This window comes from Gavia stellata, chromosome 7, assembly GCF_030936135.1.
Source record: "Gavia stellata isolate bGavSte3 chromosome 7, bGavSte3.hap2, whole genome shotgun sequence".
NCBI classification, from domain to species: Eukaryota; Metazoa; Chordata; class Aves; order Gaviiformes; family Gaviidae; genus Gavia; species Gavia stellata.
In genome coordinates this window covers 7,940,220-7,966,353 of record NC_082600.1, presented here as the reverse complement: position 1 = coordinate 7,966,353, position 26,134 = coordinate 7,940,220, and the positions used below count along the sequence as shown (strand labels likewise).

The 26,134-nt window shown below is 43.2% G+C and overlaps 1 protein-coding gene across 1 annotated transcript in view; it reads right to left on the bottom strand.

Annotated features, from left to right (window-relative positions):
* Window positions 1-12,462: 12,462 nt before the first annotated feature.
* SLC38A6 (solute carrier family 38 member 6) overlaps window positions 12,463-26,134 on the bottom strand; it is a 43,390-nt gene continuing 29,718 nt past the window's right edge. Inside the window, exons 9-16 of the mRNA XM_059819391.1 lie at window positions 25,139-25,204; window positions 24,897-24,950; window positions 23,250-23,329; window positions 22,458-22,558; window positions 18,320-18,444; window positions 17,343-17,487; window positions 17,117-17,211; window positions 12,463-15,974 (exon numbers count right to left, since the gene is read on the bottom strand). Of these exons, the coding sequence (XP_059675374.1) occupies window positions 15,894-15,974; window positions 17,117-17,211; window positions 17,343-17,487; window positions 18,320-18,444; window positions 22,458-22,558; window positions 23,250-23,329; window positions 24,897-24,950; window positions 25,139-25,204 (747 nt within the window). The 3' untranslated portion in view covers window positions 12,463-15,893. The remainder of the gene's footprint in view (window positions 15,975-17,116; window positions 17,212-17,342; window positions 17,488-18,319; window positions 18,445-22,457; window positions 22,559-23,249; window positions 23,330-24,896; window positions 24,951-25,138; window positions 25,205-26,134) is intronic.

Below are 26,134 nucleotides of genomic sequence, written 5' to 3'. Positions count from 1 at the left end.
ATTGCGCTAAACAAGCCAGTTGCAGGGCACCGACTTCACCACACTACCCTGTACAAAGTGTTCATCTATTAGCAAACTCTGCGATTTCAGGGGAGCTATTCCCCCATCAAGGTTGCATGGTAAATGCGCCTGACCTGGAATAAAAGCAAATCTCAGCCTTCTTGCCCCAGCAGCATACATGGGATGCGCTGCTGCTCACAGCTGGACAAAGCAGGAGCACCGAAGAACAAACCAGATTTTTTTCTAGGTGGACAGTTCAGAAAGTGATGTTTGAACTAGAAGATATAGAGGTATATATACACTTTTTAAGACAAAGCTAATAGTTCACATTGAAGTTGCAGCAGCAGAACCCCACCAAACAGCACAGACATCACTGGCAATATTAGGTCACATTTGCAATAGTTCTTAGTGCTGTATGTTCCCCATCCTTGACGCAGGAGGACCCTGAAGAGGGGGGTCCCTTCCCAGGGCTCCGAAGGCTGCTGCAGCCCAAGAGCACAACCTCCTTCAAGCAAAGGGATCCTGTGAGAGGAAGGCCTGCTCTCATTCCCATGTTATCGATGGGAATATGCAGGTACAGCCATACTCCATCCTGGATGTGCAAAGGGATGTAGGTGTGGGGGTTTCCAAGGGTTTTGGCGCCTAACCCCCCATGCCAGGCTAAGAGGCAGAATTGGCCAGGCTGAGATGATACGTGCTGTGCTCTGCATAAGCCACAGCAGGATGGAGTGGTCAGAGAACAACTTCAGCCATAGTCACTGAGGGCTGAAACATGCCTCAAAGCCATCCTTGAAATCCTGTTTCCCACCAAGACTCACTCGTGCTGTGAGCAGAGGCTTGTGCAATTGGTGCTTCTGGCTTCATATTGGTAGATAGAAAATCTACTAGAAGTGTAATGCAAACCTGGGTGTTTCTTGCAGGTGTATGAGCTTAGCCAGGCAAACTACAGCAGTGGTTTTACCTGAAGCCACCTCATGAAAGCTTAGTCCTTAGTTGTATTTTAACTATTAAAATGACAACTTTTATGAAATTTACTGGGAATCCCTCAAAATAATTTATGACGTAGACACCAGCGCAGACATCTAAGGGATTTTGAGCAAAGCAGATGTATCAAGGATACCCTGGTCTTACTGTCCCAGCAATGGTACCAGCTACTTTTGGCATTACAGAAACAGCAATATCTGACTGATAGTGTACTGGTTCAAAATAAACTTCCATCATCTCCCATGGATTTCAGTTACCTGGACTATTTGGGAAATTTTGCTTCTGGGTTTGAAATTTTTTGATGTAAGTCTTTACAAAAAGCCAAACCTTTCAGAAAGATCTGGGTAACATTTCTTTGAATTCTGGGGTGCAAGCAGAATGGCAGAGGACTCTCCCCACCAACAAGATCTTACAGAGGTCTGTTATGATCAGCTTGGATCAACATAAAAAGTGTCCAGAGAAGTAACTCTGAATACACTGCAGGAAGCTGAGCAAGTTATGAGGCTTAAAAAAAATGGAACATGAACGTTTTAGCCACATTTTTAACAATATCAGAGTTTATTAAAAGGCTGGGTGGATTGGAGAAAAGCAAGATACATCCACAGTTTGGCAACCTACCTCTTCCAGGTTGAAGATTGACCATGGCCAAACTCAAGGGAACTCTGTGCCCACTTCAGCAGGTACTAAGTCTCTGCTGCAGGAGAACACTGAAGTGGCCCGTTGGTGCATATAGATATCAATAGATTTCACTGCAGAAGGCAGCAAAGGCAACAGGATTCATAGTTTGGTGTGGATTTTGACAGCTCAAGCATGCTCTGCCCAGGCCTTCCAGACCCGGCCAATCTCGGCACTGGGCCTGGCAGCCCGAGGAGGAGGAAGGGAGGAATTTGTCCGAGCTGAAACCAAAGTCAGACTTCCCCGAGGAACAAAGCCACGGCTCCCGGACACGCTTATGCCAGGGGAATCTCAGGGCAGACAGGTGCCTGGCCCATATCCACGCGTGGGGACAGACCAGGAGTTTTGTCAGTTAAATGTCTCCAGCACCAATACCCTTGGGCGGAATGAAAAGTTGCCAGCAGGGCTGGCCAAAAACCAAAGCAAACAAGTCATGTGTCACTGGAGAGTCAAATCATCCCCATGCAGCGAACAAAGTCAAGTTCAAGGAATGAAACCTCACTGCTTGCAGGCAGTGGCTGCCGAGAGCGTGTGCTGTGGAACCAGCCTCTGGAAAGTCATCTGGTGTTCATCTTCCCTAAACCCAAAAATAACCACTCCAAATCCCCTGGCATCACTGTGGAGAAGCAGCCTCAGTATCTTTCCTCTGTCAGAGGAGCCACACACACACCACACACCAGTGCAAGCAGCTGAAGGGATGCACTTAGCTCTGCCCAGGAGCTCACTCCCTTCTTTGCTGAAGGACCTGCTGTGGTTCCTTGCCCTGCACCACGGGCTGAGGCCATCCGCCCCTCTTGCCCTCACTGGCTCATCATCCAAAAGCTCATCTGTAAAGGAACCTGAAAGACTCACTAAGGGCATCACCAAATCCAAGCATTCAAGCCCCTGAGTCAGCCCCACACCCTGCTCATGAACTGGCATTGAACACCATGAGGTTTGTGACAAGGATGCATCGAGTATGCCTTCGCGGTGCTTTCTATGTCCCAGATCTGGCTCTACAGTCACAAGAAGTAATAGGATTTTTCTTTTCAAAGATGAAATTCTGTCGACTGGCACGATCTCTGAGCCTAAAGCCTCTGTACAAGTATCAGGTATTGCTAATTAATACCAAAGCAGTGAAAACTGGCAACATGGCCCAGTTCTGCTGCTCACCCCAGGACTCCGGAGTCAGATTTCGGAGCAGACATGGGATCACTTAAAAATAAAAATAAAAAATCCACATCAGTGCCATTAATGAAGTATCAAGCAGATACTTGAATGCTGATGAAGGTAAACATAATCTGTTCAAGGAAAGGTGAAAAATACCCTCAATGTTCATAGCATTTTCAGAAAGAAAAACCAATTATTTAGATGAGGCAGACACAAGAACTAACATCAAGTCCAGCCCCTGTTGGCCACTTCCCAAAATCTCCAGGGGAAGACAGCGGGTGACCAAGGGCAGACGTGGGCCTGGCTGTGGGGCTGGGGCTGCTTTGGGCCTTCTCCACCGCGAGAATGCTGGGGGCAAGGGCAACGTTTTCCTACCTCAGAAAACCCTTTGTTTCAGTGAGGTTTTTTTGCATAATCAAAGGAGCACGATCCGAGGCAAACGGTGCAATCCTCAAAAACAGGTTAGACAAACAAGAGGGTGGGTGCTCAGCATATAACTGTGCTCCCAGCTGGGAGCAGAGCTCCATGGGTGCCCAGGGCACGGCAAGCCCAGCCTGAGCCAGGGGATGGCTTCGGGGTGGGCTGGGGTTGCCCACTAGGGCATCACTGGGCATGAGCTCTCCCCCCAGCTCAGCCCAAGTGTTTCCTCCTGCTCTGCTCAAAACACATCGATGGACGGGCTGGGGGCTTGCCGCAGCAAGGCGCGTGGGGACCGTGCTGCAGACCCCTTGCCCTTACCATAAGGGCATTTGTGCTCCCGGTCACTGCATCCTGCTGTCCTCAGGGAGCTACCCTGAACATTTGTGCCCTTCACATCCCCGGGTTGGCGATCACCCCCCAGGCCCAGCGCTGAGACAAGCTATAAATGTTCCACCCAACCTTCCCACATCACTCAAGTCCCTGGCACCCCGGCGGTGGCCGCAGCAGCCCATGGAGTGACCCGCAGCCCCGGGCCGACGCGGGGCCACCACCTGCTTCCCCCTCCCAGCGGGATGCCCGCGGATGTTCGAAGCCCCAGGGGGGACGGGACATCCCGGCAGGCTCTCCAGAGACACCGGCAGATTAGTGGCTCTATTTTTCAAGCTGCCCCTCTCTCACCCCCTTCAAACTTCATTCAACTTACAAGAATTTAAGACAACTTGGCAGGACAGGCAGGGTCTATATATAAACCCCCGTGGACATTTCGTCAAACGAACCCCGATGCGCAAATGGCCTCTGTACCTGGAATGCGGGTTTATGCAAGTGACAGGTCAGCAAAGCAGCCGCCCTCTTTCCTCGCAGCACAATGGGGATAGCAGAGATGCCATCAGCACTATTTTTTTCCTACCCTGCTGCGCACTAAAAAATTTATTCTAGGAACATTACAGAGTAGGGGAGTAAAAATAGATATGCAGGTTCAGCAAATGGTTCTCTCCACTCCTTGTGTTTCAACCTTTTTTTGCAGAGAATAGAAGCAAAAATAGTTGTGCTACCCTGTTAAACCCCGTGTGTTTGCTCAGCAGCTCCTGATAACGACACTCACCGCTTTCTGGCCTCGTTTTAAAAATGCTTCCAGCAACCTGGGCATTTCTGCGGTTCTGTTTAAACCAGAAAAGATGGGTCTTTAAAAAGATCAGCCTGGGTGGGAAGTGTCAAAACTGCAAATGCTGCAATGGCCCCAGCTGAAGCTAAGTTTTGCTTATCACTATTGGCAGCAACTAACATTAACAACATGGTAAAGAAAGTTAGAAATTAGTTTTACTTTGCTCCAAGACCTCTTGCCCGGGGTTGAGTCGCCTGCAGAGCCATCCTGGGCACCGGCCCCTGTCCCTCATGCTCTCGCCACACCGTTCCTGAGCCCCGCACGTGTCCCAAGGCTGAGGCCAGGCCGGAGGCAGCTCCCACAGCCGCTCACTGAAGTTTTGGCTCAGTGAAGCTCGGCTGAGAGCAAACTGGATGGAGCTGCTGGGAGGCAGCAACAAACCCTGCGGCTCCTGTGCCCGTGTGATGCGCCCATCGCGGAGGGCTGTGATGGCCAACTCTGCCTGGTCCCCAGAGAAATGGCAGTGGTTAAACAATCCCAGCGCTAACGCTGGTGGAGTCATTTTGGTGAAGCAGCCTGGGAGGTGCCACACTGGCACTGGGAGCGTCTCCCACCCGCTGAGCCACCTCCTGCGGCTTTTTTAGACCCTCAGGGACGGGCGAGCGTGTTTATGGCCAGCTCAGAAGAGGCAGAGTGACAGGCTTTGACCTCAGGCTCTCCTCTGATTTCCTTGAAAGTGGAGGATGAGGCTACAAGATGGGTCACCACAACAGGACCATGGCGGGGGGTGAGGGCAGGCCAGACATCCACGGCAGGGAGGCACAGGCAGCTGAGGCACGGAGGGTGACAGAAGCAGTGGGGCGGATGTCCCCATCCCAGCCCCGCAGACCCCTGCACAGCAGGGCTGATACCGCATGCTTTTGATCACACACTGTGCTCTGGGTTGGCAGAACACCACAGTTGAAGAGGCAGCCCAGCAAATCCTTCCTCCCCCCTTGCTCCCTCCTCCCCTCCACTCTCGACCACCTTCCTCCTGCCCGGGGGACGGCAGGGACGGGGAAGCCCTGTGCCTTGGTGATATTTAGCCTTGGTGATCTTTAGCCTTGGCCTCTCTGCAGCTGGAGCATCCTCCAGCAGTCCTGCGGCTGCTCCAGGACCAGTCCGGTTGTGCCAGAGCCCATCCTGGGCAAAGGGAGCCCCTCTTCAGGGGCTGGATCCTGAAAATCCAGGCTTCATTGAAAGTCTCTGGCATTTAGGCTCCTAAACACTTCCCCAGCAGCAGGACCAGACCAGAAAAGGGGACTGACACTCAGGCGCCCATGTCGCCCGCTCGTGGCCTTTATCATCACTCAAAGCCCCCCAGGCTGGCACGGGACAAGAAAGAGCTTTTAAGTTCACCAAATTACCAATGAAACGTCACCTGTTTTCACAGGCAACGTCCATCAGACTCCGCTTTTTAGATCTTCCCAGTCAAGCACGTTCACTCCGCAGCGCAGAAAGGGACTTCAATCCCCAGCTTTCCAAGAGCTCATTTAACAGCAAGCTGTAGGGACTGGAGGGATGACAAGGAATTTTAATAGAAGGCAAATTAAGCACTTTATAACTCACTTCCAAATTGATTTATATGGCGAAGGCTGCTCAGCTACCCTTTCACAGAGGAAAGATCCCTAAAGCAAACACCTTCAAAGGGCTGATCCAACTCTCCTTGAAGTCAGGAGAGGCAAACCCTGCAAGTCAAGGCTGGGGCTAAAATGTGCACACAAACCCCAAACCCCTCCAAATCTCCATGCGATAGATCGCTTCAGCCACCCCCTGAATCCCAGATGCTGGAGCCTAATGGATAACGCTGAGCTATCAAAACACTAATGTACATGGAGTTTCTTTACGCCTAGCAAAACGCTGTGCTGAGCATTACATTTTTAAAAGGCTCAATTTCTTGGCATTAAGGTTCATTTCAAAGCAAGGAATTTCACTTGGTCTCTCCCAGGACCCCTAAAGCCCTCGTGTTTGTATTCCACCCCCACAAAGGGAGCGAGGGGTGGTGGGGAAGTGCTGAAGCCAAATATTTCCCCCTTCGCAGCGCACTGGGGAATGTGCAGTGACACTTCTGCACAAAGGGAAAGGCCTTGTTTAGACAAGACGTGGCAAACACGAGGCCTCTGCCCTGGTGGAACGGCTTCGGTGGCTGGAAGAAGGTTGAATATCGACTTTGAGAACATTGAAATTTGGGGGGGGGGGGGGGGGGGGGGGGGTGAAAAATCTGTCCCTGGTTTCCATGTATCTCCAGCCTGAGGCTTTGCATCCCCTGGGGAAATGTCATTCTTTGGCTTCTGACCCACCAAATTGAACTGTCAGATTAAGGAATGGCAAGACAGACGTCTTCGACTAACATTTGGCAGCGAGGCCAACACAATGTCTCTCCACCATCATTCGAGTAATCTCCCCTTGGAAAAGGACCAGATGAATGTTCCCGTTGCTCAGAGGGTTCCAGAAGAAACAACTTGTAAACAGCAGCGGAAACCATGCCAGCAAATACCAAAAGGAAAACCGTACCATTTCAACAACAATTTTGGAGCTGGCTCCAGCAGCAATGCTCTGATAAGTATTAAAAATGACCATATCCGTGCAGCTCCCGGCCCCTCTGCGGCTGCCAGGGAGCACCATGGACATCGCAGGGTGCACCTCGTTGTGCAATGCCATCCCCTGAGGCGTGGACCTTTCTCCCCCATCCCATGTCTGGTGATCATGTTGTGCAAGAGGCCTGGTTGCCCTTGACGGTATCATTGCTTGCATAACAGCTGAGGCTCTTCTTACTCATCCCCACCTCAAACCCTCTCTCACCCTTGGGAAGGGACGTGCTGCAGTAACAGCCGGCAACCCCTAAGTGCCACAGCAATGACTCCATTAGCATTTCACTGGTCTCAGTGCCCACCAAATCCAAAGCAGCCCACTTCCATGTGACAGAGTTTATGGATAAATATCAACTGATGTAATGAAAGGGCTTTTAGCTCTTCACTCCACCTTTCCTTACTAGTGCCTGGCAAATCGCAGCCTGCAAGCAGGACCTTGCTGTGCTGCATCGCCCCTGAGAAGAGCACATGTCCAGGGGGGGTAAAAGGACCTATGTCCTGAAGATGCAGCAATGTTTGGGGCATAAATTCCACATATCATTGCTGAGAGAAATGTGCATGGTGACCCTGTACTCAAACGTGTAGACAACATCAAAAGGCCAGTGAAGGCTATAACCCCCCTCAGGAGCCCAGGCAGAGGAACGGACTATGGAAGTGTTGAGTCTCAGATTCTTTCTAGTGACCTCAACTCTCCCCATTTGAGCAAAGTCACCTCCAGACAGACCTTCCATCCATATCCCTTATCCACCACATGTGATTTTCGCCTCTGAATTCCAAGCCCTGAAGAACTTGGTCAGCACCCGGTCAGTGAGCAATAGTGGAAATTCCCCTGCACCCCTACCCAAAGCGCAGGGGTGAGGAGCCCTCCTATGACCGCACAATGACCGGCAGTTAAAATGAGGAGAGCAAAAGGAGGAGAAGATCGGTGTTATTTCAGAAGTTTAGCCCAATGCCATACACACACGGGTTAACAGGTACCCCCTTGGCACAGCTTCTGCCCAGACTGTCTCTGCGTCCACATCTGGTACCCACCAACATGAACCTGATTCTGTCTCACCACTCAGGCTCTTCAAAGCTTAGGCCTGAAGGATCAAATACTGATTTGTATATTTGGAGAAAGAGAAGTGAACTGTAGACAATAAAAGGCATGAATTCAGCCACTTCTCCCTTTAACAGGATGGAAGTTGTTCATCAAAATCCCCAAGCAAAAATCTAAACGCGTGTCCCACGAGCTATCCCCAGTGCCAGCCCTGTAAGAAGCTATAAAACACACAGGCTGCTTAAACCCTTCCTACGGGAGATTCACAGCCACGAGCTGCACAAACCCAGCTGTGGAAATGCTAGGTTAGAGCCCCGCTTCCGGACCGACATACAAAGTGAAAGAGCAGAGCGTGACTGGAGGAGGCGAGAACAGGGCCTGAGATTTTCACAGCCCTCGACTCCAGCTCTACGGGTTCTGCGCCGTCATAACCACATCCCAAATCTTTTCTCCATCCCTGCGTGTAAATCCCATTATCAAGCGGAGCTACCTGGGAGGGTGGAGAGACTGGGCTCCCGGGAACACTGTCCCATTCCGGCTGATGGAGCGGTGAGACTGGGCTCCTGAAAGGCAACAGCCTGTAACAACCACCCCGAGCTTCCAGGGCTTGTTAACTCTCCTCTGGCCAGAGGATTTGCTACATGACGCGTGGAGCAATAATTTCCACCCTGGTCTCCAGAAAAGTAGTTCTGGAACCTGGGCTGATTAGCCACCGCACCAGCCTCCCCATTCATTGTATAAATCTAGTGCCTCCGATTACATCATGCCAGAAAACTGAAATGTAAATCAGATGGCGAAGGCATTAATGGCAGCACTGTAAAGGCTCAACAATGCAAACCTTCCCAAAACGAACTGTCTTGACCTTCGCCGGGCTGACAATAAAAGTGTGACATCATGTGCAAACGAGCTTTAAATTTAAACCAGGTGCAGAGAGCTGCCTGGCGTCGTGCGGCTGCTGTACAAACCACTAACATGCGAGCGGCGATGCTGGAGGCAAGAGAAATGCCAAACACGGACAGGACCCACTCTGCAACACAGGTACAAGCAGCTGGTGTGGTGCAAGACCAAATTCTGCATCGCACTTGAAAAAGACGCCATTTGTGCTATTTGGTACCAGTTCTAGTTGGGGCAAATGTTATTAAGTAAACACAAATTTGCTGATATTCATTTCCATGTGTGTGAACATTCGTACAGCTCTGGAATGGAGCCAGCAGCACAAAAATGAGGGGTTTTTACATTTTTTGCTCCTATTCAGGACTCCCTTAGACCTTGCAAAGCGCTTCGAGCTGTGCTCACAGGTTGTCAGTCACAGCTATTAGCACCATGATTCACAGCCAGAAGGCACGTCCCTGCTCCAGAGCCCTTTCGGGGCAGCCATCAGCCCTCTCGCTACTACCCCCTAACGAAATGGTCTGCCTTCCCCGGCTGCCCCTCACCTTGCTGCACAAGAAGGCCCTCCCCAAAGGGGTTTCCATGAGCAGTTTTTCGCCCTGTTTTGCACTGCCAGGCCAGCCGGGCGCCCGCTGTCCGTGGCCTGGAGGCAGCGCTGGCACAGGGGGGCACGCTGCATGGCTACAGCCTCTGGGATCAATTCTGCTGCCTCTTGTTTTATAAAGGGGAGCAGAACAGCACAGAAGAGGCAGGTTTACTGTCAATGAAACCAAAACCTGAGGGGACATCAACTGCAGTTCTCGCTGGACAAGTTATTTTCTGCATCGTTTCTGTTTTGGAGAGGATAGTTCAAAGAGTAAAATCAAGCACTGAGAGCAGACAGGTCCAGGAGGAGCAATTCCTAACAGCTTCCCAGACCATGTCTCACATTCACTTCAAGCTGGTCGCTGCAAGACGTCGCCTGCAAAACAGAGTGGGGCTCACACACAGCTACGCAGATGAAGGAGAACACATGTAAGTGCACAAATACGCTACCACCACCAAACCAGGAATGATTTTTAAGAATGACACCCTTCCCTGGCGAAAGTGATGCTACAGCCTGAGCTGGGGCTAGCAGCACCACCACCGCACGTCAGGAGCTAACTGCAGAGATGACAACGCTTGGTTAGTTCACTAAGCAGGCACGTTACGCACAAAGCAAAGATGATAGTCGCATGAGTTACACAAGTACTATTCTTTATTTTCTGGGTTTTTTGGAACATGCTCTGGCTGTTCCACAGGGAATCTGAGGGAGGGAGAACTCAAAATAGGGAATCTGTTGTACAACATACAGGTTTGATATGAGCTAGGCAATTTTTACATACAGATAATTATTAATTTAAGAATTCCAATTCCACATGAAGCATGCTTGGGTGATCTCTACTGAAACACAAATACCAAAAACACCACCACAAACTACAAATTAAGCAGCACTTTTGTAATACTGAAAATTCTCTGCCACCGGCAGTCATTAGGAAGTACCAGTAAACGTGTCCAAAGGTTTTTCAGTATGCAGAGCAACAACATGCTTTCAACATGAAAGTCAACTGTAAAACAACAGTTTCAGGTCAAGCATTGAATTAAATCTAATTGGGAAAGGAGTTCTACAACAATCAATGTTACTTTAGCTCCTGGACTGATTTGAATTTCAATCTTTAATTAGAGAGCACATTAGGATGCCCTGAAGTAGGGACATTTGGAAACAACTTGAATAATCTTCAAGTATTTGTAGTGACGCATTGGTAAACATGTCCATCTCCTTCTACCTTGTGTAGAAGTATCAGTGCAAGCCACATGAAGACCCCAGGCTGCTGAACTGGCAGGACTCCAAATTCCAAACCTCCCTTAGGCTCAGTAAGGGCTCAGGAGCAGGCGTGCCAGAGAGGTAACAGGGACATCATCGGTATTTCTATCCAGAACAGGTCCTCATGTACCACATGTAATGCTGAATACGCATTAGCTGATGCTAATGAAAGCATTTCATATTCTTCACAAATAATGCTCAGAATTTATTTTAGGAATTTATTTGAATGCGACTGGCTGTATTGGGTCAGGGAAGTTACCCACATAGGTCCATAACCCTGCTCTACTGCTGTCCCAAGGAGATGCCTATGGAGCCTCAAAACAGGCAAGCATGGACTGACACCTCCCCGTGTCCTTGCAGCCTCCATGGACTACAGCTGCTGGAGCACCAGCTTCCAGATCCACACCATACTTTGTGCAGCATGAGAAATATAGCAATAACGCACAAGCCCATATTCCCTCTCATGCAAACAATGCGCTTGTGAGCTGCTCAAGGATTTAACATTTCCCCTAGCAGCTCAATCAGGCATATCCCATTGCACCATCATGTTTTCACCCTCTTTAGGAGGATTGCAAGGGTAGGGAATATGGCACCTTGAGTATATTACACGTGATACAAATGATTTAAGAACTCCAAATCAGCACAGTCTTTCCATGTTACAAAGTTAAGATGTCTCCATGCTTCAAAAAGACAAATTCTTACAAGAACAGGCAAGATGGGCACACCAAAAAGGTCTGTCCATGTCTAGCATTGACCTTGAGCGATGAGCAGTGGTGGACACCTAGTGAAAATGAAGCCTGCAGGGCATGGATAAAGCGGTGCTTTCCCCATCCATACCCTCCCACCCAGGCTGCGCTCTCCCTAAGGATCACTCAGACTGTTCAGCTAACGGCACATTCCTGCTCAGTGCCATGTAACCGATGTTAAAGCAAGACTGAAGTGGAAGGTGAAAGGAGGGACAGAGAGAGTATAGGACAGTTTCACAGTGTCTCAATTTTCACTATCAGGGACACAAGAGAGAATTTTAAACAAACTTACTGCCATTAAAATCAGTATGTTAAGATACAAATTGCTTAGAAACACTGGAATAAAACAGGAGCATTTGCCACAATACAAAGGCAGGTTTAGAGCGCTTTTGTTTTGCAGCACTCGTTCCTGCAATGCTGTTTCCAAGAGACACTCTCCACACCCAGCTTACCACAGTCCACCTGAAATTTGAGCAGCCTTCAAATGGACAAGAAATGGAAATACGAGAATGAGAGAAAACAAATCAAAGGCTACCAATTAATTTTAATTTCTTACATTGTTCTCGTTCAGCTGGGGAAAGGCAACCTTGCCAAGTGAGTTCAGAAATGCTGCGGGTCCCTTCATCCATTCCTGTCAAGTCCTCAGAAAAGAAAATGCTAACAACAGGTAATAAAGCAGAACCACTGAAATCTATAAATCTGGAAATTCAGGGAAAAAAAATCTGTACACAAGAAAAAAGAAAAAATATATTTAGCAACATGTGAGTGAGCAGAGAGTTCGCGATTGGAAGCCTGTTTCACTCAAAAAATTCATGCTAGTGCACAGTTGTAGTGAAACCTTTACAGATACACAACAAACGGAACAGTCTGTGGGAGACACAAAGAATAAAAATAGCGTCCTTACTCTGCTTTTTCATTGTGGAAAATGCTCACACCTTTTTCTAAATTTGGAAATAGAAGTTCTTCCTCTTTCTGCCCCCCCCCCCCCATATTTTAAGTTATGCAGTAGCAGTATTTCTTTTTCAGATGAAAGGTAACACACATTCTGTAGCCCCCTGTGCTGCTATCCTTTCCACACTGCAGCCAAAATGTAATAATAGATCTCCAGCAGAGGTGTGAATTGCTCCCATTCATCCTCACCAAGTATTAACTTCGTACGCTGGTATTCATTATTTCAAAGTTTACCTATTAGGATAGTTAGCGAATAGCCAGGCTAGGTAGGAAAATACTCAGGGATTAAGAACAATAATGTAGTGATTTCCATAGCATTACAGGAATCAACTGTAAAATTAACACTGTATTTCAGGTATTTTCTCAGTCACATTTTTTAAGATGATGCGTACAAACAGAGCATTACAGTGGAGGGCAAGACTCAGCTTTCTCACGGGGAGGAGGAAAGAGCAAAAGCTTAGCAAAACTTTGCCAACTTTCTGCGCCTTCACAGATAATCTAAGTCTTCAGTATTAAATCTTGATTAGAGTTTAAAATAAAGTGATTGCAGTGATTACGAGTATTACTCAATAGTATGCTACAAGAGCATATGACAATGAGAAACAATTTCCATAAAATTTCTAATTAATATTCCTCCTAAATTCTAGTGTCTGAAAAAACCCTACAGTTCATTAACATGAATGGAAGGTCTGTTTTCCTAAAAAGTTTTGGTTCAGTCAGATAGAAAATCACTTCCTGATGTACAGCTGTCACTGCTTTCTCAAGGTACACTTTCATAAGGTATGTATTTGGTTTTTTACACTACTGCCAGAGATGATACCCTGAGTGGCTGAACCCCTACAGTATAACGAAGCCTATGAAACACAGCTATTAGAGGGTAGTCACAGGCAGGAAGGTGGCTACATCAAGAGCTAAAAAACCTGGGAGAACTGCAAGAATAAAGGCAAGATGGAGAGCCTCCACCATTAACACTCCCACAATGCTGAGAAAGTCTGATCGACCCCTTGATCAAAGGAGGCCAGAGACCTCTCAAGTTAGAGGCATCCCATACGTGCACACCCACACTTCAACCTGCTGAGGCAAAACTGCTAGGCAAAGCCTGAGGTTTTATGAGAAAAATGTGCTATCTAACGGCTGCTGCTGCTCAATAAGGCGGTCCCACTTCTACCACCCCCCCCACACACACACTTTTCTTGTCCCCTAAGTGAGTTCACTTAGTTAATTTTTTTGCCAGATAATGTGTCACATCTCCCGATCACGGTGGTTTTCTGCTACTTAAACATGCTGACCAGGAGCCACTGCCAGTGCCACAGAAGTAGTTGTGAACTTCTGGCCAAGAGTGGACATGCTGTTTCTGGTACTGACAAACTATTAGATGGCCCACTTTGTGCCATGAAACCTCTGCTGGAAACTTCATGATAAAAATAATGGCAGTCTTTTCCAGAAGATAGCGTACCAGTTCCTGCAGAGTGGGGATCCTACCAAAACTTCTGAGTTAGTTCCCAGGCATCACCACACATGTCTATTTCTGTATTAAACTCCTAGGTAGAAGAATATTCCCCAGGCAAAAAGCATTCCTGAAGCAGTACCAAGCTGCACCACCTGGGTGCCTTCAGGCCATCTATCAAAAGTGAAAAGTATCTTATGGATCCTGAGAGAGCAGAGTCATCTGTTGGCACTGAAGTCAGAGAAATCCTAGTTTGCCAGCTCAGGAATAGAGGTGGTGATTCCAACTCTGCTATTTGCTGTTCCTCCCTATTAGACAGGTGAGGATCAAGCACATTCAATCAGAGTTATGTTAAAGTTGACACATCAATCAGCATTTTCCAAATCCAGTGTGACATAATTAAACAGGTTAATAGCACAGACCCACTGCTAAGAAGTTAGAAATGCCAGGCTCTGGGCCTCTCCCCTCTCAACTGATAAAATATAAGTCAACCTATTAACAGAACTGTCTCAGCAGGACTTTCTAGCAATAGTCAACTAACTTGCTGACTGTGCACTTTATGCATAGAAAAATTTATTTAAATGTCACTTGCTAGCTGCTTTCATACCACATAAAGGTATTACTTTGCTACGTTTCACTTGTGTCTTATTCCACTTCTCAGATGTAAAAGTGCTAAGCTAAATTAAAAGAAATATTGCATCTGGAAATAATGAAGAACTTTCCCACTCTCTAACTCTTGCCATTTGAGGCTGAGGTCTAATTTCTTAACTTTACACAAGCCATTTCTGTGGAGGCTTAGATTCCTTAGGGCATAAAGTCTCTGAAGAGATTAGGCTATTTTAAAGACATCAGATCTCATCTGATAGAAACAAATTCTAAAAACCTTACCAGGATATCAGCCACTGCTTTCATTCTACTAATATGAGGAACTTTTGTGGTGGGCACTCAATGTCATATTTAACAGAGCCCAGCTGGTGTTGAAAACTGCATTCACATTTCATTTAGGAAAAAAGGAAGGAATTATAAAAGGGTACATGGAAGTTTAGAGATCTAAGGTAAAATTAGGTAACGTAAAATATCCTTTGTCTTCAACAGAGGCAGAATTCCACCTTTCAAGCCCAAACCTTCTCTGACACACAACAGTACATAAAATACAGAAACACTCTTATTTCAAATATGAAACACTTGTAAAAATGGGAATAAGAGAGAAAAAGAAAAAAGTCTTTCACTGGGAGGAATACTGAGGTACACTGAATAATATTCAAAGGCAGATATCAATTGAAAAATGTCTATTATTAACTGCAAAATGGAAATACTTCCTAATGCTACTAAAAGCTATTATGCTAGATGGGCAAAGCCTTCTAGTTTAAAAATTACTTCAGTATGATTCAAGTATACTGAGGTATAAAAACTGTGTTTAAAAAAACATTAACAAATATTATCATGATGTGCCCATTAAACTGGGCTGAGGCAGCTGGTTTCTGGATCCATGTTAGGATAAATTAGGGTCAACATTAGGAATCAGGAAGTTCTTGGTATGAACTGGTTGAAATTTTGGAAATTACTCAAGCAACAGAAGTCTTTCACGGTTTAGGATAATGTGTGCATTATCCTAAATGCACATACCACGATATGCGCATCATGATTGATGTAATATCTAACCATCCCATTGACTTTAAAAGAGAAGTTATTTCAAGGTTCTGCTTTTGTTCACCATGTGCACTAAACCATTTTTGCATTGCAGAAATTCCAAGAGACCTTTTTACCTGTCATGATTACATCATTAAAAACTAATATTTTAGAATGGCAATGACTTAATTGTCCAATAAGTGAAGAGAGTGACTCCAGAGCAAAGAAGGAGCATCACAAATGCAGTGAAATAGAGCATTATTTCTTCCATAGACAGCTTTGGTCAGTGTTTTCTTTAGGATGTCCAGCATTCATTTCAGTAGTTATGACACATCTCTGGTTCTTGCTGTCCTTCTGAAGCTCAGTTCAGGCAGTGACAATAGGCTGTTATTGATCAATCCAATTGAAAATTATTAGAACTAAACTGAGAAGGCCAACACAAATGCCAAAAATAACCAATGCACATGCCTGTGAAGAAAGAAAAGCAAAAATTAATGTTTTACTGAAGGAAGCATTTTACATTTCTAAGGCTTATAACTAATGATGAAAAAAACATGTAAGAACAGGTTTAAATAGTGTCTTCTAAAATAATCTTTAATGTTTCAAATTACTCAGTCTTCAAACACAAGGTATCTGCTTAGGGGGAAACTAAACTAAGCCTGCTCTGGGATAGTTGCATCGAGAACTCTCAGAGCAGTCTGGTTTGCTTGCTCACACTGTCTGTCTGCAAAAAAAAAAAAAAAAATCATTTGCCCTTTACAACTCTGAACGAATTAACAAACTGAATTTGTATTTTACTCAAAATATAATTAAAGTTACAATGGATTCTTTACATTTTTTAATAACCAGATGATAATAAAACTACAGTTCAAGTGACAGTAGCTTGCTGATTTATAACAAGGCTATAATTTCCATCTTTTGGAACTAGTCAAGACTTTAAATGGTCAGAACGCATCATTATCAGATTTTGTTTCAGATTCCCTATTCTGTCAATATAAGAACAGCCCTATGAATCATAAGAATGGCAGGAGGACTATGTATAAACAGTCTGTCAGCATTTTAGCCACTGTCATGAAGTTGCTTTGCTGAGCGTTGGTTAAAATGAAGACAAACAGTTACAGTGCAAAACGCAGGCTGCTGTACAAATTCCAACTAGAACTTAACCTACTACACCAAAAGAGAAATAATGAAAGGAGAAAAAAAAGGAAGAGGGGAAAAAAAAAAAAGATGTTTTTACACAGAAAACAAGCATAAACACTCTTTCACTTAAATGCAGTTTGGCTTTGTCCCAGCTGCCCAGACAACATCAGAGTAATGCGTAAAAACTGAGGAAAAATTGGATTAAAAGTCAGCATCTGAAAACTATAGGGAAAAGCATGTATTCATATCGACAGTCGGGCATATGGACATACTGCTAGTCAAAAATCTCTTTTGAAGAAGTTGTTTCAGAAAGAGCTATCATGAAGGATAAAAGAAAATGCTCACAGATTTTGTGAACTGCAATAAAAACAAGAACTTTGCCCCTTGGATTACATGCTCTACAGTGTATTAAGATGCATCTAAAATGAGCCTGTTTAAATATAACTAGCACATATGAAAAAAAAGCATACCCCAAGTTTCTGTGGTGATAAAAAGTCTTCTCTGCTAAGTTTAAGATAAAATAGTCCAGGATATACAAAAAGCAAACACGTTGATGTGGTTGAACCTTTAAAAAACAGAAAGTAAGATTTTACTTAGAGAAAGATTGAAGTATATTAGCTTATCATAATACTGAATTTTTTGAAGAAAAGTTAAAAAAAACCCAAACAAACAAAACCAACAACCACAACAACTTACCAACTACTCCGAATACATTTTTAATGTCTGGCACGTACATTGCAAACAAAACAACAATTGTATTCAGTGTTAAAGTGACAAGGATATGGCAAATCCACGACACAGGAAGATGCGAGAAAAATACCATCAATACAGCTTTCCTTGCCTACGTAATATGAAGAGAAATATTGCATGGGTAAATACACACATATACATATATTTTAATCTTATCTCGATTTCATAAACTTAAGAATGACATCATTCCAGACATGAAAGAACATATTAGAAATCAAAATGCAAAAAATTTAGTAATATTTAAATGTTTTGTCTTTCTGTAGCAGAGGGTTTATTTTTGTATTAAAGCAGTATTTATCACGTGGCCATTAGTCTTAAGGAAGTACTCCTTTTTTGCAGGGACAAAAGGTGGTCTGGGAGATAATTCTCTCTTCGAGCATGCTTGGTAGCAAACGTCGGCATGTTGCCAACTGATACGTAATCTATACACTACTCCTATTTACATAGTTTTGCATGCAGAATTTTTTTTGGTCCTAACTGAATGAATTTTCAGTTCTACCATGGTATTTTGGTGAAACAGGTCAATATGTGTTTTTAATCTACTACCAAATTGAGTTTTCAAGTATAAGTGTGTTTGTGTGTGGGTGCGTGCATGTGGAAAGGAAAAACGAAGTCAGCAAAACTCAATTTAAGAGGAGGGGGGGGAATCAAACTAAATAAACTTTAGAAGTTCTGAATTCTCTAAATCAAAAACAATGCTGTGGGCTAGTTTTAATCTGAAATGTGTCTCGAGCACAAATTAGCTTAGTGGTTAGTTGTTATTTTGGAGCTCTCATGGAACATATGCAAATATGTGGTCTTTGATCAATCACTTGACAAGTGAATAAGATACACAAGACTAGATGTGTCTCAAATATTGCAGTCTGCAAAGCATTAATGTTACCATTGCTTATGCCAACTTCAAAACGTTTAGGAGTACTTACTGGGAAATGGATTAGAGGGACTGTCAAAAGCACAGCAAACAGTATGGCTACTTTAACAGTCATGATGACAGTATCATGTGGCAGGTACCTGCTGTAACCTTGTAACAATTCGGAGTCCACTTTGTCTGAAAACCAGAAATATTAATTGCTGTGTTAATCATTTGAGAACTAAGATAATTAGCAACGCGTATTAAGCTTACGTTCAAATTGATCAATTTGCTTGTGACTAATGCGGAGTGGAGGGGGGATGCAGATAGGCATCACTTTGGCATTACTGATACACTAGGATACATAATCTCGAGAAAACTGAAAAAACCTCAGGAGGCAAGTCTCTGTAGAGCCTCTGCTGAAGCCAAAACTACCTAAAGAGAAGATACAAACATGAAGGAGAAAGCATTAAAAAGAAAGATGATGTGACATGAAGCCAAGGATACAGTACTGTAAAACTTGTTCTATGAGGCTGAAACAGTCAACACTAGATTCTTTTGGTTCAACTAGAAGCCAGAAACAAATTAATTTTGATAAACTGGCTGAATTGCATTTCCTTTTTTTTTCCCAGAAACATTAAGTGATATGCAAGGCAAAATATGATTTGAAAGAAAAGCTGCAATTCTAATTTAAAGGAAGAAAGAAATGTTCAAAACTATGCTAGTGTATGTGCTTTTACTGGCTATAGTTCGCAATATATTGCTGGATGACATGAAGAAGGATAACTAGCATCAGTTATACTTCTAAAAGATATTTCTTATTAAAAAAAAACCCAACAAACTATTGACAATTGAGACTTATTTTTCCCTATGCCAAATGAGTAGCCAAGTGCAACACAAGGACACCTGAAGGCTCTCCGTTTGGATTCTTACAGTACCCAGGGGATAACAGAGAACTGCACTGGCAACGCAGCCAACCAGGCCAAACACTTCCAAACGACAGCTCTGTTTTCTTCAGCAGTAAGAATCTCGTGTGCTCTCCACCACATGCATATCTAGCTTTGCAAAACTGACTCTATTGTGGAATTACTCTAGTACCGTACACCATGGATACACCATCATAAGGGTTACTTTTGTACTACTCAAGGCAGAAGTGGGGCAAAAAGTGATGCATCAGTGAGGAATCCTTCACCTTTGACTTTTGTCCTTTTAAGGTGAAAAGTTTCACTAAGTTAACAGCAAAAGTGAGAGCCCTGAAAGTGGTCTGCTACCCTGACTCTTTTTTTTGGCATACCCTGACTCTATGCTTTTTTGGACTTCAGAATGGACCAAAATTTCCACCAAAGTCCAGTTGCCATATCAAGTTTCAAATTCACAGAAAACAGAATAAACCATCTGAACCACAGAAAGATGAAGCATGTCTCATTTCAAAGAGGGAACGCTTTTTTTGTTTTCAATTTAAAATAAAATGTTTTACATTTTCTCAGACTGGTGTTTTAGGAACAGGGAACAGATTCTCTCTATTTAAAGAATTAAGTTAATTAAACAAGGCAACCAGAAAGTAAAAAAAGGAGAAGCTTGCAAGGGGGGAAAAAAAATAATCTCTTACAGACATCCACTGTTGGTGCCAGTGTTTTAGGCTCTTGAGTCTAAGAGTTACTAAAAGAAGTCAGGCTTGCAGAAAACCAGAAATGTTCCCAGTGAAAGAGACTAGAAGACTACGGTCAAGACAAGGTCTTGTCCCAAAGAAATCATGACAGTGAAGGTAACAGGAACTGGGATGGTTTCTAGGACTACTACTGTTTTTCTTTTTCCCCCTTTTTTTTTTTCTTTTTACTTCTTGTCGAGATCTCATCTGGAGACAGATGGTTATCCCACACTGCCTGCTGAATCTCTCAGACTCTCAGAGTGGCACTCAAAATTATATTTTCCTATAAACCACATGGAGATAGTTAGGAAATAGTAATAATGGCCTATATGCTGTTAGGGGTTTCATGATCCCCCGTATAATTTTTCAAAGGATTCTGAGTGTCAAGGGAATGTTTTCAGACAGGTATGGTCAGACATACGCTTATACTTGGGGAAAAAAGGTGCAAAATTCCCTAGAAATCTGGAATCATTAGCTGCTGAAAGCCAGTGTTCTTGGTGCTTTGTCAGACACTATCTCAACCCCACGATCAAGGAAGATAAAACACTCTGAAAGGAGAGGAAATCCTAATCTTTTGTCTTACTGTCTCTTGTAAGAATTTTTATTCATTCCCATCAACACAGGTTAGCATCTGATCATCTCATAAAAAGGGTGAGTTTTCAGAATACATTAGAAGAATCCTCATAGATGACTGTGATGCATTTATGCGACGGCATTTGTATGAAACTACTCCAGAAGACAGTTAGATCACCAAGTAAAGGTGACTCAATTTGACAGTGCGCGCTACATGAGCGAAACACACCATAACACAAATTTACAGCAGGATACAGAGAGCCAAATGACACTTCTTAGAAAAGGCATCACACGGTGACGTTGTATGACAGGATACTAAAACTGCTGTATGAAATAGACACTCACCTACTTCTGCCAAGGTTACAATGGACTTTTAAAAAAAGCTACTATGTAGATAAGGGTTCTGAAATCTTTCTGTGCATTTGAGAAATGCAAGAATATCAGACAAAGTCAACTAAAAAACTGTACCCAGATCCAAATGCAGAGTTATTAAATTAGTACGGAAGCACACAGCCATGTAAACTCTACAGCAAATGAAAATGAAAGATGTCTGTAGAATTTAGTAGGGCAAGTGTCATACCCCACTTTTCTGTTTGGTAAATAAAAAGGTATATTTACTTCATCAAGCACTATGTCGACAACATCTCTAAGAAATGTGCATTTCTTGGTTCAGTTCATGTATCAAACAGATACCACCTCTGCCTCAGGAACTGCATGCAACACAAATTACTGAAGATCGGAAGCATGTGCTAGGAAGCCCAACTCAAAGCTTATCCTTTTAAATTTTTAAATCCCTCCCTAGTCTTTTGCATTGTCCTCCACTCAAGTGAAGACACAAAACTAGATGGGTGCTTTCTTTGATTCAGACCTTCTAATTTTCTTATGTTCCTTGTCAATTTTTTTCTGAAGTCCTCTAGTTTGTCTTTACGCTACACATAAACAAAAACATCATGAAGAAGACACTTTGTGCAATCCTTTAAAATAAATCTTTCCTAAATTGGATGATTCATGGAAAAATTTTTTTCCACTTCCAGCAGATCTCTAGTTAAATAGCTAGTGTTAGTTCCAATTAATTTGTAAAAATACAAAAACAAAACAAAGAAGCCATAGATGCTTTGAACCCAAGCTGTATCGGACAGGGAAAACATGCTGCAAACCCTCATGCTTCCCTAACATTAGAGCTAGCTTGCTGTGGGTCAAATTCCCCTGATAAAAGGCAACAGCCTCGGTGCCACTTAGAGACTACAAATGTGCTGGGATATCACAGGGTTAAGTGATAAACGTTGCTAGAAGATACAGCCTTAGAACAGACCTTTCAAACTTGTTGGACAAGCAGACTATTATCAGATCTCAAGACTTCTCATAGACCATGATAAACCCATTCCCAGCTTTTAAGTGAAAATATTGCAGAATCACAGAATGATAGGGGTTGGAAGGGACCTCTGGAGATCTTCTAGTCCAATCCCCCTGCCACAGCAGGTTCACCTACAGCAGACTGCACAGGAATGCGTCCAGGCGAGTTTTGAGTATGTCCAGAGAAGGAGACTCCACAGCCTCTCTGGGAAGCTTGTTCCAGTGCTCTGCCACCCTCAAAGTAAAGATGTTCCTCCTCATGTTTAGGTGGAATTTCCTATGATCAAGTTACCTCTGGTCCTGTCATATTATACAGTCCAACACATAGTGGCAATCATTAATTACATAGCATTAGAGAACATCAACAAACCATCAGCTACAGTTTAGAGACCAGTATCTTGTCTGTATAGCATTTTAGGGCATAAACCCTGCAAAGTTTAGCTACATCACACATTGAGAAGTCCGTGAGACTGTAATATTTTGCAGTGTTAGGCATAGTCTTAAGTCTTCACAGGAACAAGATTTCTGAGGATTCAAGTGTATCAATGCACAAGCAAGCCTGAAGTACTCCAGACAGAATGAATTTATCATTTATTATTAGCCTTCATTCTAAAGAACACTTGAAGAATATACTTACCATAAAATGTCAGGTACCCAAACAGAGCAGACACAAAGTAAATTAGGAAACTCAGACCAATTCCTGTGACAGTTACATTCTGCATTCTGCTTTTGGATGGACTAAAACACAAAAAACCCAGAAAATTAGTGTTGCTTAATCTGTATTGTAGACTATTAAACACAATGCAATCTACATTTTAAAAAAATAAAATAGCCGCTTGCCTTTCATAACAAAGCATCCTTTTAATTTATGGCCACAGAGTATTTGCTGAGGTCTGTGCTGTCAGTTAACATTTAGGGTTTTAAAAAGTATTTTAAATCTGGTAATTAAAGGGCACTTTTCATGCAGACAAATAACATTGTCCCCATCTTGTAGGTAATTTAGACATACCAGAGTAATTTTTAAATCAAAATTTTGATTTATACAGCATGATATATATCCAGAGCCAGGAACAGAATCTGGGTCAAAAAACCCCACTGAATCAGTCGTGGCCAAATGCAGATTCAGTTACAGCAATAAAAATTAACTAGTAAGTACCTTAGCAAATGACCTTTTTTCTCCAGATTGTCCAGGCCAGGACAATGTACTGACATTGATGATGGAACCATATTTGCTACTTTTCTCTCCTGTAAGAGAGGAAAAGCCAGTACAGGCTAAAACTGTACATTACCCAAAAACATGAAAGATACTTAGCGCGCATTGTTTGATGGCACTGACTTGAAAATAAAAATTATTCAAGATTAATTTAGGGAATATATTACAGAAATATTATAATTATATTTTAATATTGCATGTGTTTTCATACATTACCTTTGGAGCTCACAATAGATGGGTAAGACTGAGGTATGGCAGAGAAAAGAAAAGGCCATAGTTGGTATTGCATAAGCACTCTAAAAAGAGAAGAAAAACATCTTGTAGGTTGTTTGTTATTACAGATAGTTGGAAAAATATCTGGAAGAATTCAGAATTCAGTTCAAGCATTGGAAGTCAGTGGAAATCTTTCCACATTAACGCTTCGAGATGAATCTCCACAACACAGAATGGTGTCTCTGAATCATCTCACAAAAAATGGACCTTTTCAACTAGTATCTTTTCAAATGGTGGTCATAGCTTACTATTTCGTGATCAGCAGAGGTCATATGGTCTATAAGCCAATGACTGAAAGAGTCTTTTTTAGCTCTATTGAGGCCAAGTACTTACATAAAAAAAAGCATGATTTGCCCCAGTTAGTGTATCGTTCATGAAATTTTCTAAGAAGTTTTCTAAATTCTAATGTCCATAGCTACCTGTCAAATTACTGATTCCTTCACCCTGATTTCACTATTGTCTTATTACTTCATCACAAAAATTTGGATACAGCACCCAGAAAATATAACATGCTTTGGCATCTAAAGTTTTAAGACAGTTATAGAATTAAAGTTGCAACCAAACAATTAGAGCTATATTATTCCAAAAACTTGTAATAGAAGAGATGAATCATCTAGTATAGCCTACTTCAATTGCCAAGTGGAATAAGCTGAACTGTAACAAACACTTCTATGCTGACATAATCAGGCCCATACTGGTAAAAATACGCCACTTTCTACTGATAAAATTAAAATGGAAAAAGAAGTAGAGATGAGTCCCAAGATTCTTCAAAGCACAAAAGGCCAGACAAAAGGCCAGAATCTCACGGTAGATGTTTCTGGTCAAAGCAAAACAACGTCTTTGATCTACAGATAACATTTGTCTCATGTTTGCATTGCCCAAGGTTCCCCCCCACCCCCCGCCCCTTTTTTCTTAGGAGGGTGGGGGTGCATTTTGTTCTTTCAGACAAATGCAACCAACTGTGTCCCTCTCAAATTCCACTACGCTACAGGCCTATCCCAGATTTATTCTTCCCTTTTTCCCTTCCTCTTCACCCCACAGAGACTAGAGTTCTACATGATGCTTCCTCTCCGGCAAGCCCTGATGGGTGGTGACATGATTTAAACGCCACATTAATCAACAAATACCAGAGCTGGCATCCAGTGAAATGCACAAGATTGCATTAGGCCTGAAGAATTAGCTTCAGGTAAGAAAAAACTAAGGTTAGGTCCAGGCAATCCCAGGAAACCTGTTCTACCTTGCAAAGAACTAAAAGGGTGCATACAGCCAAGTAGCACTGACTTCCACCTGAGGGTATATTAAGTTGGCTTGATCCGGCTGCATCATGAGGCTGACCGCCACTGCATCTGTTATACTTTATACTTCGGTCATATTTGCAAAATGTTTTCATAAATGCTAACTTGGACAGCCAGCCTTTGTATAAAAAAAGAAAAAGTGAGACTGGATAACAGTTGGCAGCAGGTATAGGAAATATTTCAGCAGCCTATAACTAGTTTTACAGAAGAATAGCTTACCCTGGATAGAGTTTAAACCCCAATTCTTTACAAACCATCACTCCCTTTAAGTTTGCGTATTGTTAATAGAGATTACCTCTTTTGAAAGATGAAAGAGCTTTGCTTTACAATCCCCAGTAGAATTTGAAACCTGTAAGACATACGTGCAAAAAAATGGCATAATGAAAGAATAAGCCCAAACCACAGACCTGAAACTTTTTAGTGATGATTAAGAAAAGAAAGAATTTAAATTACAAGTAATTCTGAAAGTGTTAATGTAAAAAAAGCATTACAGCTACAAACAAAATTAGAAGACCTTCAAAACAGCATGCACTTTACCTGAAAAGTCTCTATGGCACTATTTAGAGGTAGAGGACAAGGGATCGACCATTTTTTTATCATAATCTGCAAAGACAGCATATTTAATATATGAGTGATACCCTAAAAATAAGTTTAAGTTTAGATATACGTAGCTAAAATATCAGACTGTTGGTATACAAAGCAGGGAGCTACGCCCATAGTAAATTAACAGGCTTGACTGGTAGATAGTTAGGCCACAAGAAGGAGACTTGACAGAAAAACTTGTCAGTGCCATTCCATACAGCTGCTCACCACGCACAGCTGGCAGCCTTATGGTGTGCCTATCTGGACGTGATGGACTGAAATGAGCTCTGACATTAACTGAAATACAACCAGCAGTCCCCATTCACTCTTTCCATGCTCCACACTAACTGCCTCCCGTACAGAATAGCTGCTGTGTTAGCTATCCCAGGCTCTTTCCTTAAGTAGACAAGCCCTTAACAGAGATAGAGCAGAGCCTAGGGCTAATCTTAAAAGGCAGAAACATATGGTTTGGACTAGAAAGCAAAGGAAAAACAATAAATGCAATTATTGTCCCAGAATGTCATTGGGGCTTTAGCTACACCCTGCTGGTTTAGGGACTGCCAAGTAACAGGGCTGAAAATCAAAGGGAAATCAAAATAAGAAATGTTACCTCCTTTTTCAGGAGCCTAGTTTAAAATGATAGTTGCATTGCTCTCCTCACCCTAATTAATTTCCTATTGTAGTTGCCTGGCTTTAGAGGTTATAGTTCTTTTGAAGCCTAGAGCAAATAACTAAAAACTTAATTAAAGACTCAGATTCACGAGAAGAATAACATGGAAGAGAGCGCTTCTCCTGGCTCAGGGAACTACTTTTTGCTTGCAGCCAAGTGGTGTTTCCCAGAGGATGAGGATTAGATGCTCCCTCTTGTCACCAGCACCAGGAGAAGCAAACAAATGCTACCTCTGGACAAAATGTGGGGAAAGAAAACTGCAGGTACATGGCACGCTGAGT